The sequence below is a fragment of the Siniperca chuatsi genome, linkage group LG6, assembly GCF_020085105.1.
Source record: "Siniperca chuatsi isolate FFG_IHB_CAS linkage group LG6, ASM2008510v1, whole genome shotgun sequence".
Taxonomy (NCBI): domain Eukaryota; kingdom Metazoa; phylum Chordata; class Actinopteri; order Centrarchiformes; family Sinipercidae; genus Siniperca; species Siniperca chuatsi.
The window spans coordinates 10,059,091-10,071,746 of NC_058047.1; the positions used below are offsets into that span (position 1 = coordinate 10,059,091).

The following is a 12,656-nucleotide window of genomic DNA, read 5'->3' on the forward strand; positions in this document are numbered from 1 at the left end:
CTCCAAAACTCTGCAACTCACACCAAAACAATCTAGATGGATAAATAGCACTACAGGTAAGAGGAAAAATATGTATATTTGATTTTGGGGTGAACTGTCCCTTTAAGTACATATATTTCCTATATGTAGTGATCTTTATCTATGCACAGTGAAGCCCATGGGAAAGTTAACAAGACTTCTTCTATTCTTATTTGTCTATCTACAGCTGAATTATTCATTATAATTTTTCTTGAGGACCAGGGTATGTAAACCAAAGGTATAAAAGCATTAGACTAAACATAACAATGAAAGGCTTTCTATTCTATTCTGTCAAAACTGGAGTTGGATACAATTTGTGGGTATCTTTTGACATGTCCTGTATTTTAATTTAGCTGGTAGGTCATCGGCATGCGGTGACCAAATTAATGTTTTATCTATTAAATCGGCGTGGGACATCTTGGAGCATGACAGTCACTGAAATCCATATGGTTGAAGATTTAAAAAAAAAAATCAAAACCTTGATATTGCTTAAATCAGGAGATCCACTGATATTTAAAACATATAATAGTAGAATCACTTGGAGAAAAAAGGCATTGAGAGGCATTGTTGCAGTTTCAAGATTTTGGTTTTAGTTTACTGTTTTAAAGCTGCTACAATGCTTCTTTTACACAATAGTATAGTATTATCAATATCAATATATCCTGATTTATGACCATCACACTATATAAAGATAAACTTTGAATTAACCTTAATTTGTTACAGCCGGAGGGAATTATATATAAATTATAATTGGCTCAGTGGGTGTGTTTGCTGGGTCTTGATTTCTGTGGTCTTCTCTCACCTCACTGGCACTTGCCTCCTGAACTCCTCACAAATAGTTACCTAGCAACAACAGCAATGGCAACTGCCACAGCACCAGCTGATGCTGGAGAATGGGATGCTGACAAAATGGAGGGAATATTCTTTGCTATTGTGGAATATTTGTCCATGTTAACTTGTTGATCTTTGTGTAAAACAGATATGACAACATTTTAAATATTAGAATTCAAAATAATGACAAATTACTAGGAGAGGATGCCTTTCTGTCTTTGTTCTTAACAACTCTTTCAAATCCAATTTTGCAAAATGCTTCAAACTTAGAAAACGAACAGTCAAAGGAGCATAGAACCATTAAGTAAGTACATCATACAATATACCAGATTTAACCAGATTTAACAGATTAACAAACCATCAAGATGTAAAGATAGATAGTAACTTATTGTAGCTAACTTGATCTCCTCAGGCTGGTTGTGGCCCTGATGGGGAAGGCCAGATCATCCAAAGTTTTCTGTGCAACGACTATAAACGTTACATCCCACAAACTCTCTCAGCTCATTAGGTATCACACATCTACAGTACACACTGCATTGTGGAAGCCAATAAAATAATTGGTAGAATAGTGCATCGATTAATTCACCATCTCAAGTAACAGTTATGATGGCCAGAGGTTTGCAAACTTGTTTGAAATATGTGGGCGACCATTTGATAAGACTCTGTCATCATTTGAACAAGGTTAGCCACAAGCTGCTTTCACATTTGTTGTTCACTATATTTTATAAATCAATTAATTCAAAATTCAATTAGGCTACTCTTTACACCACTGGTAATACAACGTTTATATTTTTCTAATTTTTTATACTGAATACAGAAGTACAACCCCCCCACCCAAAAAATATATCCACTGGTTGTCTCGCGTCACATCGCAGCAGGGGGCAGCTCTTCACACCCACAAACTGAACCAGGAGGTTACAGTGGCTCAGTCGCACCAACAGTTGATGGATTAAAAACACCCTGACATCCAGCTGAGCTCCGGTGCGTCTCCAAGCGCCGTCACCAATATTCCAACATGGGATGTGGGGAACAACATGAAGTGCTGGAACACGCAGATATTTGGAGCTACCGCTGAACCACAGAAATATATGCTGTCGATAGGCTGATAGGCCTAACTTACTGTCCGCCATGTGGAGGCTACCTACAGGACGACAGAATCCAGATAAATTAGATTATTGGATTGACTGCAACAGATTATAGCTCTCCTACTTCCTCGATGCTTCATAAGAAAACCACATCAATCTGATCATATTTCACGCGGCGTTTTCGGAAATATAAAGGTAAGCATGTTTCTTTATTGCCACATATTTATTTTTTTACTTTGTTATTGTTATGCTTTTGTTATTGTATACCTTACACTGTAGATTATTGTCAAGTAACAGTAAATAGGTCGCTGCATATCATGTTGCGTTGCAGTTGACCAAGACAAACGGGTTATTGAGTGTTATTTATGAAATTAAATTTCACTTAGCAAAAGAGTAAGAGAAAAACATTCTGGCACTTGCCTCATTTGCTGCATCAGACGGCAATGAGTGACCTATTCATCGCTTTGTTGTTATTAGTGAATGGATGGGGACCAGCTCCACCCAAAACACCAGGTAAAACACGTTTTATTCTACCAAAACCAGCAACAATGCTATTTTAGTATGCAACGAAGCGCTCATATTGTTTCCTGTGTGAACAGTTGTTTTGTTATGACCTTTTATATGAATCTGCGTGCCTGACGTTTTTGCTATATATCCAATTTGAAAAACTGAATTTGGAACAAAATGCACAATGCGTCAAAATATGTTTATTTTTGAATAAATTCCACTTTGCTGAGCATTGGCTCTAATCACTCTCTAAGGATACAGTGTTTCTAATCAACTTGTGGGTAAATGCTGTTTTATTAATTAACTTACTTCTTATTATTAAGTTACTGAATTTCTCATCAGTTGTGTTTAGACCATGTGTCTTCATATAAAGCAACATGCAGGCAGTGATGGTATATTTTTGTTAAGGTGTGTAATACACAGTACTTTAATAGTACAACAGAATAAATGTAATATTTTAGCAAGCCAGGGTCTATCAACAGTGGACCTTTTGTAGTTGTTGTTTAATCCCCATGGCAGTCTCTGCTCTTTTCTTGGCATCAGTCCCCACTGTGATTGTGTCTGACCTGGTGAATCATTACGTAACAGTCTCCTGCAGCCACTGACAACAGAAGCCACGTACAGTAGTACCTACAAGAGAAATCAAACTCACTGCAGTGCTTCATCATACAGTACGATGAAATGAAAGACACCATTTTATTGAACAGAACAGTGATTTCTCTACATAAAATAACATTGTACTCAATCTGAGCTATCGGTTAGGGAAGCAGTATTGTGACTGTGGGGTGGTCAGTTCAATCATTGGACCAGCCTGATAATTGGGGTGTAAAAGTAAAATAGTAGCCTTTGTCTTTCCTTCATTACCACCATGAGTTACCCTTTAAGGAGGCAGTTAACACCTGACTGCTCCAGTGGCCAACAGAAAAAACAGTGGTAGTACTGGGCAGGTACTCCCCGGTGTGATTTTGTGTAACTTTGCTTAAGTGTGCTTCTGTCTAGTGAGTCCCCAGTGCTGTACCAAATATGGTCTGGTTTGTAATGGTGAGGCCTAATCATTACAATCACATAAATGTTACAAGTGTAGATTCAACATGCACTTGCATCATGTACGATGCAGGCTATTCTTTCAGCCTCAATTAAGAGACAGATTGGACAGATTTTATTACCACGTTCAAGTCTTTTGCTCAGTAATTTGCCAGTCTGTGTTGTTTTCCCTCAAGCATTTCTTATGATGGTGCTAGTTTTTCCTAGCGAACTAACACCATCTATGCTCTACCCATTGAATAAAATATATAGACTAGATTCGAATGACAAGGGGAGACTGCAATGAAAAAGAAGCATGGCGGGACAGAATTGCACCACACAACACCACCTCTGTATTTGTTTCCTATCACAAAGCAACAGTCTATTTTAAAGTTAATTCTGATATCTCATCAGGAGGTGGATGAGGCAAATCTGGTAATTTAAAAGGGGAGCATGGTGGATGAATAGGAGTGTTTGTGTCTGTAAGGGTTGAAAAGGGTTTTTGGATTGGTTTAGTCCATGGTAGTAAAATATACATCTATTCTAGTGTCAAGGTTGAATGTAAATGCACACTAAGAAAGAGACTGTCACCAAAAGAGGTTGCAGAACAGAAACAAATAACAGCATATATCACAGGTCACCCCTTGTGCCTGGAGAATGTTTGCCTTTTGATGGGAGAATAATATTAGAGGTGAATGTGTCACCCTCAGTGATATCAAAATGGCCTGCTCAGCCTCCTCCAGTCGTTCACACACAGCACTGTACAACACTGCTGTTTGGATAAAGGATGTGCAAGTATAAGCAGAAAGGGCACGAGAATAGCCAGCAAAGCAGGAATGCTGTATTACATTGTGTCCATAATCCCCAGATGAAAAGCAGTAACTGATGGGTTGCAAGTATAGAAAAAGATGCAACAAATCACACAGAGGGTAAAACTGTTGTTGTACAGTGTCACTGTTTTTATCGAGAGGAGATGGACAGATTGTGTTGTGTGGACTTAGACAGAGAGACAGAGAGTATAATCCCCTCTAGCTGGGAGAGGAGCAACAGGAAAGTAGGATAATGCCACCAGCAGAGAGACTTGCAGACCCTGCTTGGCTGCTATGCTGTTGCTGTGGTTGATAATCAACTGATAACCTAACATATACTGTATACTGTACCTGTAGTGTGTATGAGACATGCATTATACCTATTATACATATTTATATACAAAATTAGCAGCATTAGAAGCCAGTTTATTATTGTAGGTGGTTGTACAGTAATATGGGGTAATTACTAAATCCTTACCTTTTGATGTGCACAGTTACCATTTCTCCACATTATCATAACATGTGAGGACTGCCATAACTTAGATCATTTGAATGTACGTGCGAGTATGCATGTTTTCTCTATATGAGCTGAATTTATACCAAAGTAATAATCTAACTGCAGTAAGCAAATAATACTTCAAAAAAGTACCATTAATTACTGTCGGTTATTTTGTGATTTTGACTGACAGTATGAAAGTACTGACAGTATGGCAGTGTGTGTCGGTGCAGAGTGATCACATGGCAGACAGCTTTAACCCAGGGAGCTATTACTGTCCCTGTCTATTAATACCCCCAAAGTCCGCACTGAGGGAAGATGCTGCTCATTTACGTCTGACAGAAAGTCTTAAGGGTTTGAGTTGTAATTAGATGGCAGATTGTAAAGGCACAAGAACTTGTTTACCTCTTTGAATGGTACATTTAAGGTTCCCAGATACTTATTTGATGTAGAGATTTAAGTTATTCTGTGTGTTAAAAATGGCATGATATAATAGTGATAATAACCCAATAGAATGATAATAGAGAGATTTTGGGGCAGATGTTTATACTGATTTAGGAGTAAGAACATTATGGTAACGATATACTGAGTGATGTCCTTTTTAAAATAAGCGCATACTGTACACATAAATGCGCAACTTTTAGATCTTAGGTAGAGATCCAGGTTAAAAATCTCACCAGCTGTGTTATCAAAGAATTACAACAGAGATGTGTACAATATGTACTTAAAGTATTGCAAAATTCCATCATCTGCTCATTTTTTGCATATTAATGAACACACACAAATTATGATATATTGCTGATATGTTTGTTTTAAAATGTTACTGTCCTCTTGGTTCACTTCTCTCTTCTTCAATCTAAATGTGCTTTAACTTTTAAAAGACATAACATTTACGCATTTCTTTTGATATAATGCATTCGAACACCACAAGTATTAAATAAATACTGTACATCTTGATAATATTTTTGTGATAAGCCAGTATTGGCCAATAGGAACAGACCTTAGCTATATTTGTTAGTGGGGCTCCAATAGACAAAAACTACACTTCACCACTGATGGATGTTGATGGGTTGAGGGTGTTGATGTATTCAAACATGATTCAAAGTTAATAATGAACAGAAATAGAGTTGATTAATATAGTTCATCTAGATTGTTAGGTGTCACTTTTATTTTTCTAGTTTTTACCATCCTTATTGTCTATATAGCTTTAAGTTAAATAGAGTACTTGCTTGTAAACATAGTTCCTTTTTAAATTTACTGTATGTGCCTTTGGTTTTCCGTGACCTTGTTTCATTCATGTTTGCATGTGTGCTGATGTTATGTGTTTTATATGACTGTATTCCCTACAGACTGGCAGCCATGCTGACCAGCTTTATAGAGGGTCTTCTCTGCTGCCTGACCTCAAAGTCGGCCAATGTTGTGGTTCCTGTAGAAACTTCAGAACCAGCTGATGGCTACGAGTTTGTGGAGGTGAAACCGGGCCGCGTCCTGCGGGTTCGACATATCATCCCTGATCGGTCGGTGGTGGAGGAACCCACTGGGCAGGGTGGGAGTGTCAGCTGCAAACGAAAGATCACAGTATATCGTAATGGACAGCTATTCATTGAGAACTTGGGTGACAGGGCGAGTGCAGAGCTGAAAAACTGTCAGAATGGAGAGACAGAACCAAACAGCACTGTGGAGGTTGAACTGACAGACTGTGGTAACTCCTCAGCGCCCGTCACCATCCCTGAGGCCAGGTCTGAGTCTGTCACAGCTGGAAAAGACGGGCCATCTGAAACAGCAGGAGGAGAGGCACCTGCTGCTGGACAGACTGACCAGTCGCAGCAACCCAGGAAACGCAGGCGGAAGCCCAAGCGCACTGTGGTGATCGACTGTGAGAGGAAGATATCAGCCTGTAAAGGGACACATGCAGATGTGGCTCTGTTCTTCATCCATGGAGTGGGAGGCTCACTGGACATCTGGGGAAGCCAGTTGGACTTCTTTTCCAGGCTGGGCTATGAGGTGATCGCCCCGGACCTGGCAGGTCATGGAGCCAGCTCAGCACCACAGATAGCTGCTGCATACACTTTCTATGCCCTGGCTGAGGATATGAGACTTATCTTCAAGAGATATGCACGCAAGAGGAATATTCTCATAGGACATTCTTATGGGTAAATTCAAGATCATAACATTCATGTAACACACAGCTGAATTGAATGAGAGGATTTAGAAGGCTTCAGGATATGTGGAAAATAGTTAAATATCACTATTAAAATGAGAAAGCAAAAGACACTTAACTGCATATGTATCTGTTTTGTTGCCCATAATATTAAGAAGTATGAGAAGCCTAGACATGCAAATCTAACACTGTAATTACATCACGTACAGTTTCAGTGGGCTGAACATTGACATAATTTGATACAGTGTTGAAACAATTAATTATTTAATCAGTTAGTCGATCGACAGCAGTTTTGATAATTGCTTAATTGTTTCATTTATTTAGCAAAAATTCCAAATATTTGCTGGTTCCAGCTTCTCGAGTGTTTCTGTATTTGCTGTTTTTTCAGTTTTATATGATTATACATATAATGTCTTAAAGTGAGACTGTGTAAGGTTTAAAAGAAGAAATAACACAATCTGCCTCTTACAAATGAAAAGTTGAATTCATAAGCAATAAAATGCACCGTTGCTAAAATCAATACATTCAGGGGTTTTTCCATTACAACTGTACTTGGTCTGGTATGATCAGTACCTTATGGTGGCTAATATTAGCTTGTGTTAACAAACTTTAGATTGATATTGCTGTGTAACTGATTCACCAGGTTTTAGCATTTACCATTGTCTTGTAAGTGGCACTTGTAGCTACAGTGGTTAATTTAGCAAAAGTTACATAGTGTTGCTTGAGGGTTTGGACAATTGGTCAGACAAAACAAGGAATTCTGGGAGATAGTGATGGGTATTCACTATTTTCTGACATTATATAGACTGAAGACTATATTGATTAATGTGATAAGTAATTGACAGATGTGTTACTTACTACAGTGCTCCTTGTTTATACTGTTGCAGCTATTTAATATTATAGTGTCATGGTGCTTTGATTTCTTCTGATGAATAAGTGTATGCTTTACATTCTCCAAATACTTACATGCTAAAATACTAGAATTGTCACTCCAGATATGTACATTCTAACTAAAAGGCGATTACCACAAAACAAACAGCATGGTTGATTCTTCTAGCCTGTCCTGTAACCAGCCTTCTGTTCTGCTTGCCTAGTGTGTCGTTCTGCACTTTCCTGGCCCATGAGTATCCGGAACAGATCCACAAGATGGTGATGATCAACGGAGGTGGTCCCACAGCTCTGGAGCCCAGCCTCTGCTCCATCTTCAACCTGCCCACCTGTGTGCTTCACTGCCTCTCCCCGCTGCTAGCCTGGAGCTTTCTCAAGTAAGACACACAGCAAGCAGAGACAAAAAATGTTGTTTTGAACTGCTGCAGACGATTTTGCCAGCCAAAATAATTACCAATTACCATTTTTCATAAAAACATATAATCGGTCTCCTATGCTATTCTATGTGCAGAATCTGATCAATTAGATTAGATTAGCTTTTAATTTAAAACTCACTAGCTTGTATGTTAACTAGCTTGTATGTTAAATACAATAGAATGTAACTTAAAACTACAGCAGGTAACTTTCATGGATTAACATTTATTTAGCACTAATGAGAATAAATAATCACATTTGGTTGAAACAAAAAACAATGAGCATGATAAACATACCAGAAGACAGTGACATCCCTGTTCTCTATTTTTCTCATGTCAACGTAAAATATGTGAAAGCCCATCTAATGAGGAAAGGTCTGAGGCTGACCGCATGACTGTGTCCTGTCCATCAGTCCAAAGATCTGATCTATAACCTCCCAAACGTAACTGGCAGCGTTAATCAAATGAACAAGAACTGGTCCACCTGAGATACCCAAACATTTATGTTGCTGGCTACGGTCAAGTGCGATATTTTTGCTAATTCTACCTTTATGTGGCACTGTTTGTGTTCATTTCACCCACAGTTTAATGTCATCAGAATCCTGTTTTTGTTTTTTAAGCCATTTGCATTTCAGGTAAATCTCCTCTGCTCTGCCCTCTGCAGGGCTGGCTTTGCTCGGCAGGGTGCCAAGGAGAAGCAGCTGTTGAAAGACAACAATGCCTTCAACGTGTCGTCTTTTGTGCTGCGGGCCATGATGAGCGGGCAGTACTGGCCTGAGGGGGACGAGATCTACCATGCTGAACTCACAGTGCCCATCCTGCTGGTTCACGGCATGCACGACAAGTTTGTCCCCGTCGAAGAGGACCAGCGCATGGCAGAGGTGAGTGGGAATTGGAAAACTGACCCCACTAAAGACACTGCTATCCTAGTGTGTCATAGTTTTTTGTGCCATAATCAAACAAATGGAAAAAGGCTCTCTGGAAGGAAGGAAATCAATTAAAGCAGCTATAATTAAGCAGCTATAATTAATATTTTTATATACCTTTTAATGTGAAACAATCCATAGTGAAAACCCACAGAAAATGATCACCTTACTGTGCAGTTCCCCTCAGCTCTGAGGGTCTGTTAGATCAGTTTTTTGACTTTATGGCCTGTTTTAGATCACTCTAACTGCTCTCATCAATGTTGTATCCAGATGTAGCAGGCAGGTGTTTTCAGCAATCAAGCTATGACAAATCCAGTGTACACTACCTGCTCTGCACCAAACAGCAGACAGACAAAATTAGCGGCTAGCTGGTGAACATAGTGGAGAATTTAGCAGCTAAAGAGCCAGATCTTGCCCTCAGGAGTTGGTGGAGACCAAAACGGAGCTAAAAGAAGAGCAGTTGGACGACAGGTGGCCAGAAACATGACTCCTAATAGGCAAATATTAGGCAAATGTTTGATAACAAGTTCACCATATTACAAGTTTGTTTTTGCTTTTAACTTTCTCTCAGATCCTCCTAATGGCCTTCCTGAAGGTCCTGGAAGACGGCAGTCACATGGTCATGATGGAGTGTCCTGAGTCTGTCAACACACTCTTGCATGAGTTCTTCCTCTGGGAGCCGGCCACCCCTCCACCGCCAAAGAAAGAGTCCAAAACACGCCCAGAGACTGCCAAAGCCCAATCTGACAACACCAAGGCTACATCTGACCCTTCCAAGGTCCGACCTGCAACTGCTAGGCAGACGTCATCAAACGGCGGCACAGAGGAGAAGCCAGACAGCAAGGCCAAGAAATGACGGAAGATTAAAGCTGAAGCTTCCAGTGATTGTTACATTATATCATAGCTGGCCATGCACTTTGTGGGTCCTGATAATCTGAGCTGGTTTTGGCTGTTGAACCTTATGCTGAGCCAAAAGGGCCGGTTTATCAGAAATGTTCCAGCTAAAGGTGAAAGTGAAGGTGTGACGCAATGCAGGGAATTCAAGTTTGATTCCAGTTATGTCAGATGCTGAGCTGAAGGACAGAGCAAAAGGAGCTGCATTACTGGATGCTGGAGGTCCATTCTTAAGCTTACAGCTCCCTGTCCTCAATATACAGCAGGGAAGATATAGCTGTGCCTAGAAGTGGAGGGTGGTGATGATGCCAGAGTAGGCGGAGCAAGAGATGGAAACAGTAACATACAGCCATGAGGGCGAGGGTGAAATTAACAACTGTCAAGAAGCAAAAGTGATAAAATTTGACTTTTGTGGACAAATCAGTGTCATCTGCCACACTGACAGCTACATTTTGAGAAAGGATGACACTTGATTGCCTGGTCTGACTTTTGTCATTCCTAAAACATGGAAAAGAAAAGCAAAACAAATAATTTGTATGAAACATGCTCCTGATTGACTACCTGTTACCCTGCCCTACGTAAAGCAGCAGCAGAGACACAACCTTATGTAAACTGGCTGGATGGTAAATCAGCCTGATGTATTAGCCTACTTGAGGTTTAGTATCATATCATGACACACTGAGCTAGCTGAGAAATGTCTATCTGTGTGTGTGTCGGAGGATGTTTTGTAGCTAGATTTTTTCCATTGCATATAATGATAAATTTCAAACCTCACCTCTTGTAGAGGTGAGAGTTTTAAATGGACACACAGTGTTTAATACTATACACAAAATGGCACTGAAAACAAATGGGAAGGCATTTCTTGTTTAAAAATGAACATTTAGTTTTTGGCCATTTTATTTGTTCTTCAGTACCTCTAAGAGGTGAGCCAGAATATTATTTTTGCACAATGTATAAGAGGTTCACAAGATTTAAGTAGCTGCCTCTGGTATTTAACAGAAAAAAAATGTTTTGTGAGTGATTGAGTTGTGACTTGTGATGCTGAATGAGTGAAGAATGATAAAGTACTGATACAAAGAGAAGTGAAAGTAAATTTACTCCTTCCTAGAATTCAGGGAACTGTACAGTATGTTCAGTCAAGTGTGTCCTGCTTAATCTAGCAATAATTGAGGCTCAGCAATGAATCATAACTTTGTATGGAGAGAATGGGCCAAAGAACTTGCACAAATCACATGCACATAATGGGACATTAAATCAATAATAAGAAGGCTTGCATTGAGATACATCAGGGAAGTGCGAATCAGGGGTTTATTGGTCAACAGAAATTCACCGCAAACCATATCATACTATAGTATGTTTTATGCCATTTGAAAATATTCATTTTTGCAATGTATCCATGTGCTGGTAATGTAGCATCTTTGTTAATTGAAATCCCCACTATGACAATAAGTGACTGAAAGTCACTGACATAATGTATTATCAACTTCCATGTGGTATTAGAAAGCATTTGTTTTAATAGTTCCTCTATTTCCTGCAAAAAAAAAACATTGTGTATGCAGCTGTTGAATATATTATAAATATTTCATAAATCCATTTCTTATTTTTTATGGTAACAGCCCATCTGTTCTAGATGATTTGCATGAATGAATATATTTTACAATAAATATTAGTCATTTATTTCTCACCAAAACTATGTTATTCTGCAATGTGTTTTTTACCTGGAGAAGTAAAGTTAAGATAATATATTAATATTATATTACTACAAAAACTGTATTTTGTTTGGAGTGTTGTGATACATTGACTGCATCAGTGTATCACAACACTCCATCTATTTAACTCTTTAACAGTTTATTGTGAACATCTGTGCTGTCACTCCACATGACAGACAGCCGGCATTAGGAAGCTATTAAATCCTCTGTAACTGTATTTTGACCACTACAATAAAGTGTATATGTCTTTACTGTTCTCAGTGCTGCAATAGTTCAGATATTAATAACGTTCACAAACCTTCTCTGAGCCTCTAACATAGAAAGATCAGAAATTGGATTTGTATACGGTGTGAATGAAGTACAGATTGTATCTATCTTCAATAACATTTGATGGTTTTTATAAATGGATTATTCTTTTTATACATTGTACTTTTATTCATGATGGATATTTAGAGATTTAACAGAAACTGTAGCAGAGAATTCACTGAATCAAAGGAAGATGCATCTCTGATCAGAGAAATGTGACAGATTTGTGGCGACTCAAGCTCACATAAGCTCAACATTTCTATGTGGCATAGAAATTACATGGATGGTTTGCTTATATGATTATCCTGAATTTGAGGAAACTGTTCATGTTATATCTTGTGTGTCTTAAATTTTGTAACTGTTTGTAACTGCCTTTGACAATAAGTACACAAACTGCTGATTTAAAACTGTTAATTTTATTTTTAAGTAAATTAATGTGAGTTTTCAACAGTTTTGTCAGTCCTCTGTCTTTTCTATTAGATTTTATAATATTTTTTCTTTACTTGTGTACCTTTTCAGATACTTTTGTGTCTTTTTGTTTGAACCTTTATTTAGCCAGGGTGGGTTTTATGAGCTTGGACCATCTTTTT

General features: G+C 38.6%; 1 protein-coding gene across 6 annotated transcripts; it reads left to right on the plus strand.

The window, feature by feature from the left end:
- The first annotated feature begins 384 nt into the window (after positions 1–384).
- abhd8b (abhydrolase domain containing 8b) lies at positions 385–12,516 on the plus strand. Of its 6 annotated transcripts, none has more exons than XM_044198375.1 (6): positions 385–2,129; positions 6,119–6,922; positions 8,025–8,195; positions 8,896–9,112; positions 9,579–9,628; positions 9,729–9,871. In XM_044198375.1, exons 2-6 carry the CDS (start codon positions 6,129–6,131, stop codon positions 9,736–9,738), a joined length of 1,242 nt encoding a protein of 413 aa, XP_044054310.1. In that variant the 5' UTR covers positions 385–2,129; positions 6,119–6,128; the 3' UTR covers positions 9,739–9,871. The 6 variants fall into 6 exon arrangements, with proteins under 6 accessions (XP_044054310.1, XP_044054311.1, XP_044054307.1 ...); XM_044198372.1 differs by lacking the exon at positions 9,579–9,628 and having other exon boundaries at positions 391–1,530; positions 1,667–2,129; positions 9,729–12,516; XM_044198376.1 differs by lacking the exons at positions 9,579–9,628; positions 9,729–9,871 and adding an exon at positions 9,428–9,572 and having other exon boundaries at positions 387–2,129.
- Positions 12,517–12,656: the final 140 nt, after the last annotated feature.

Bases quoted from the DNA above. Each gene is read 5' to 3' on its own strand.
- abhd8b (XM_044198370.1), top strand. From the start codon at position 6,129: ATGCTGACCAGCTTTATAGAGGGTCTTCTCTGCTGCCTGACCTCAAAG. The intron at 6,923-8,024 runs GTAAATTCAAGA...CTGCTTGCCTAG, and splicing joins CTCATAGGACATTCTTATGG to TGTGTCGTTCTGCACTTTCC. The intron at 8,196-8,895 runs GTAAGACACACA...TGCCCTCTGCAG, and splicing joins CTAGCCTGGAGCTTTCTCAA to GGCTGGCTTTGCTCGGCAGG.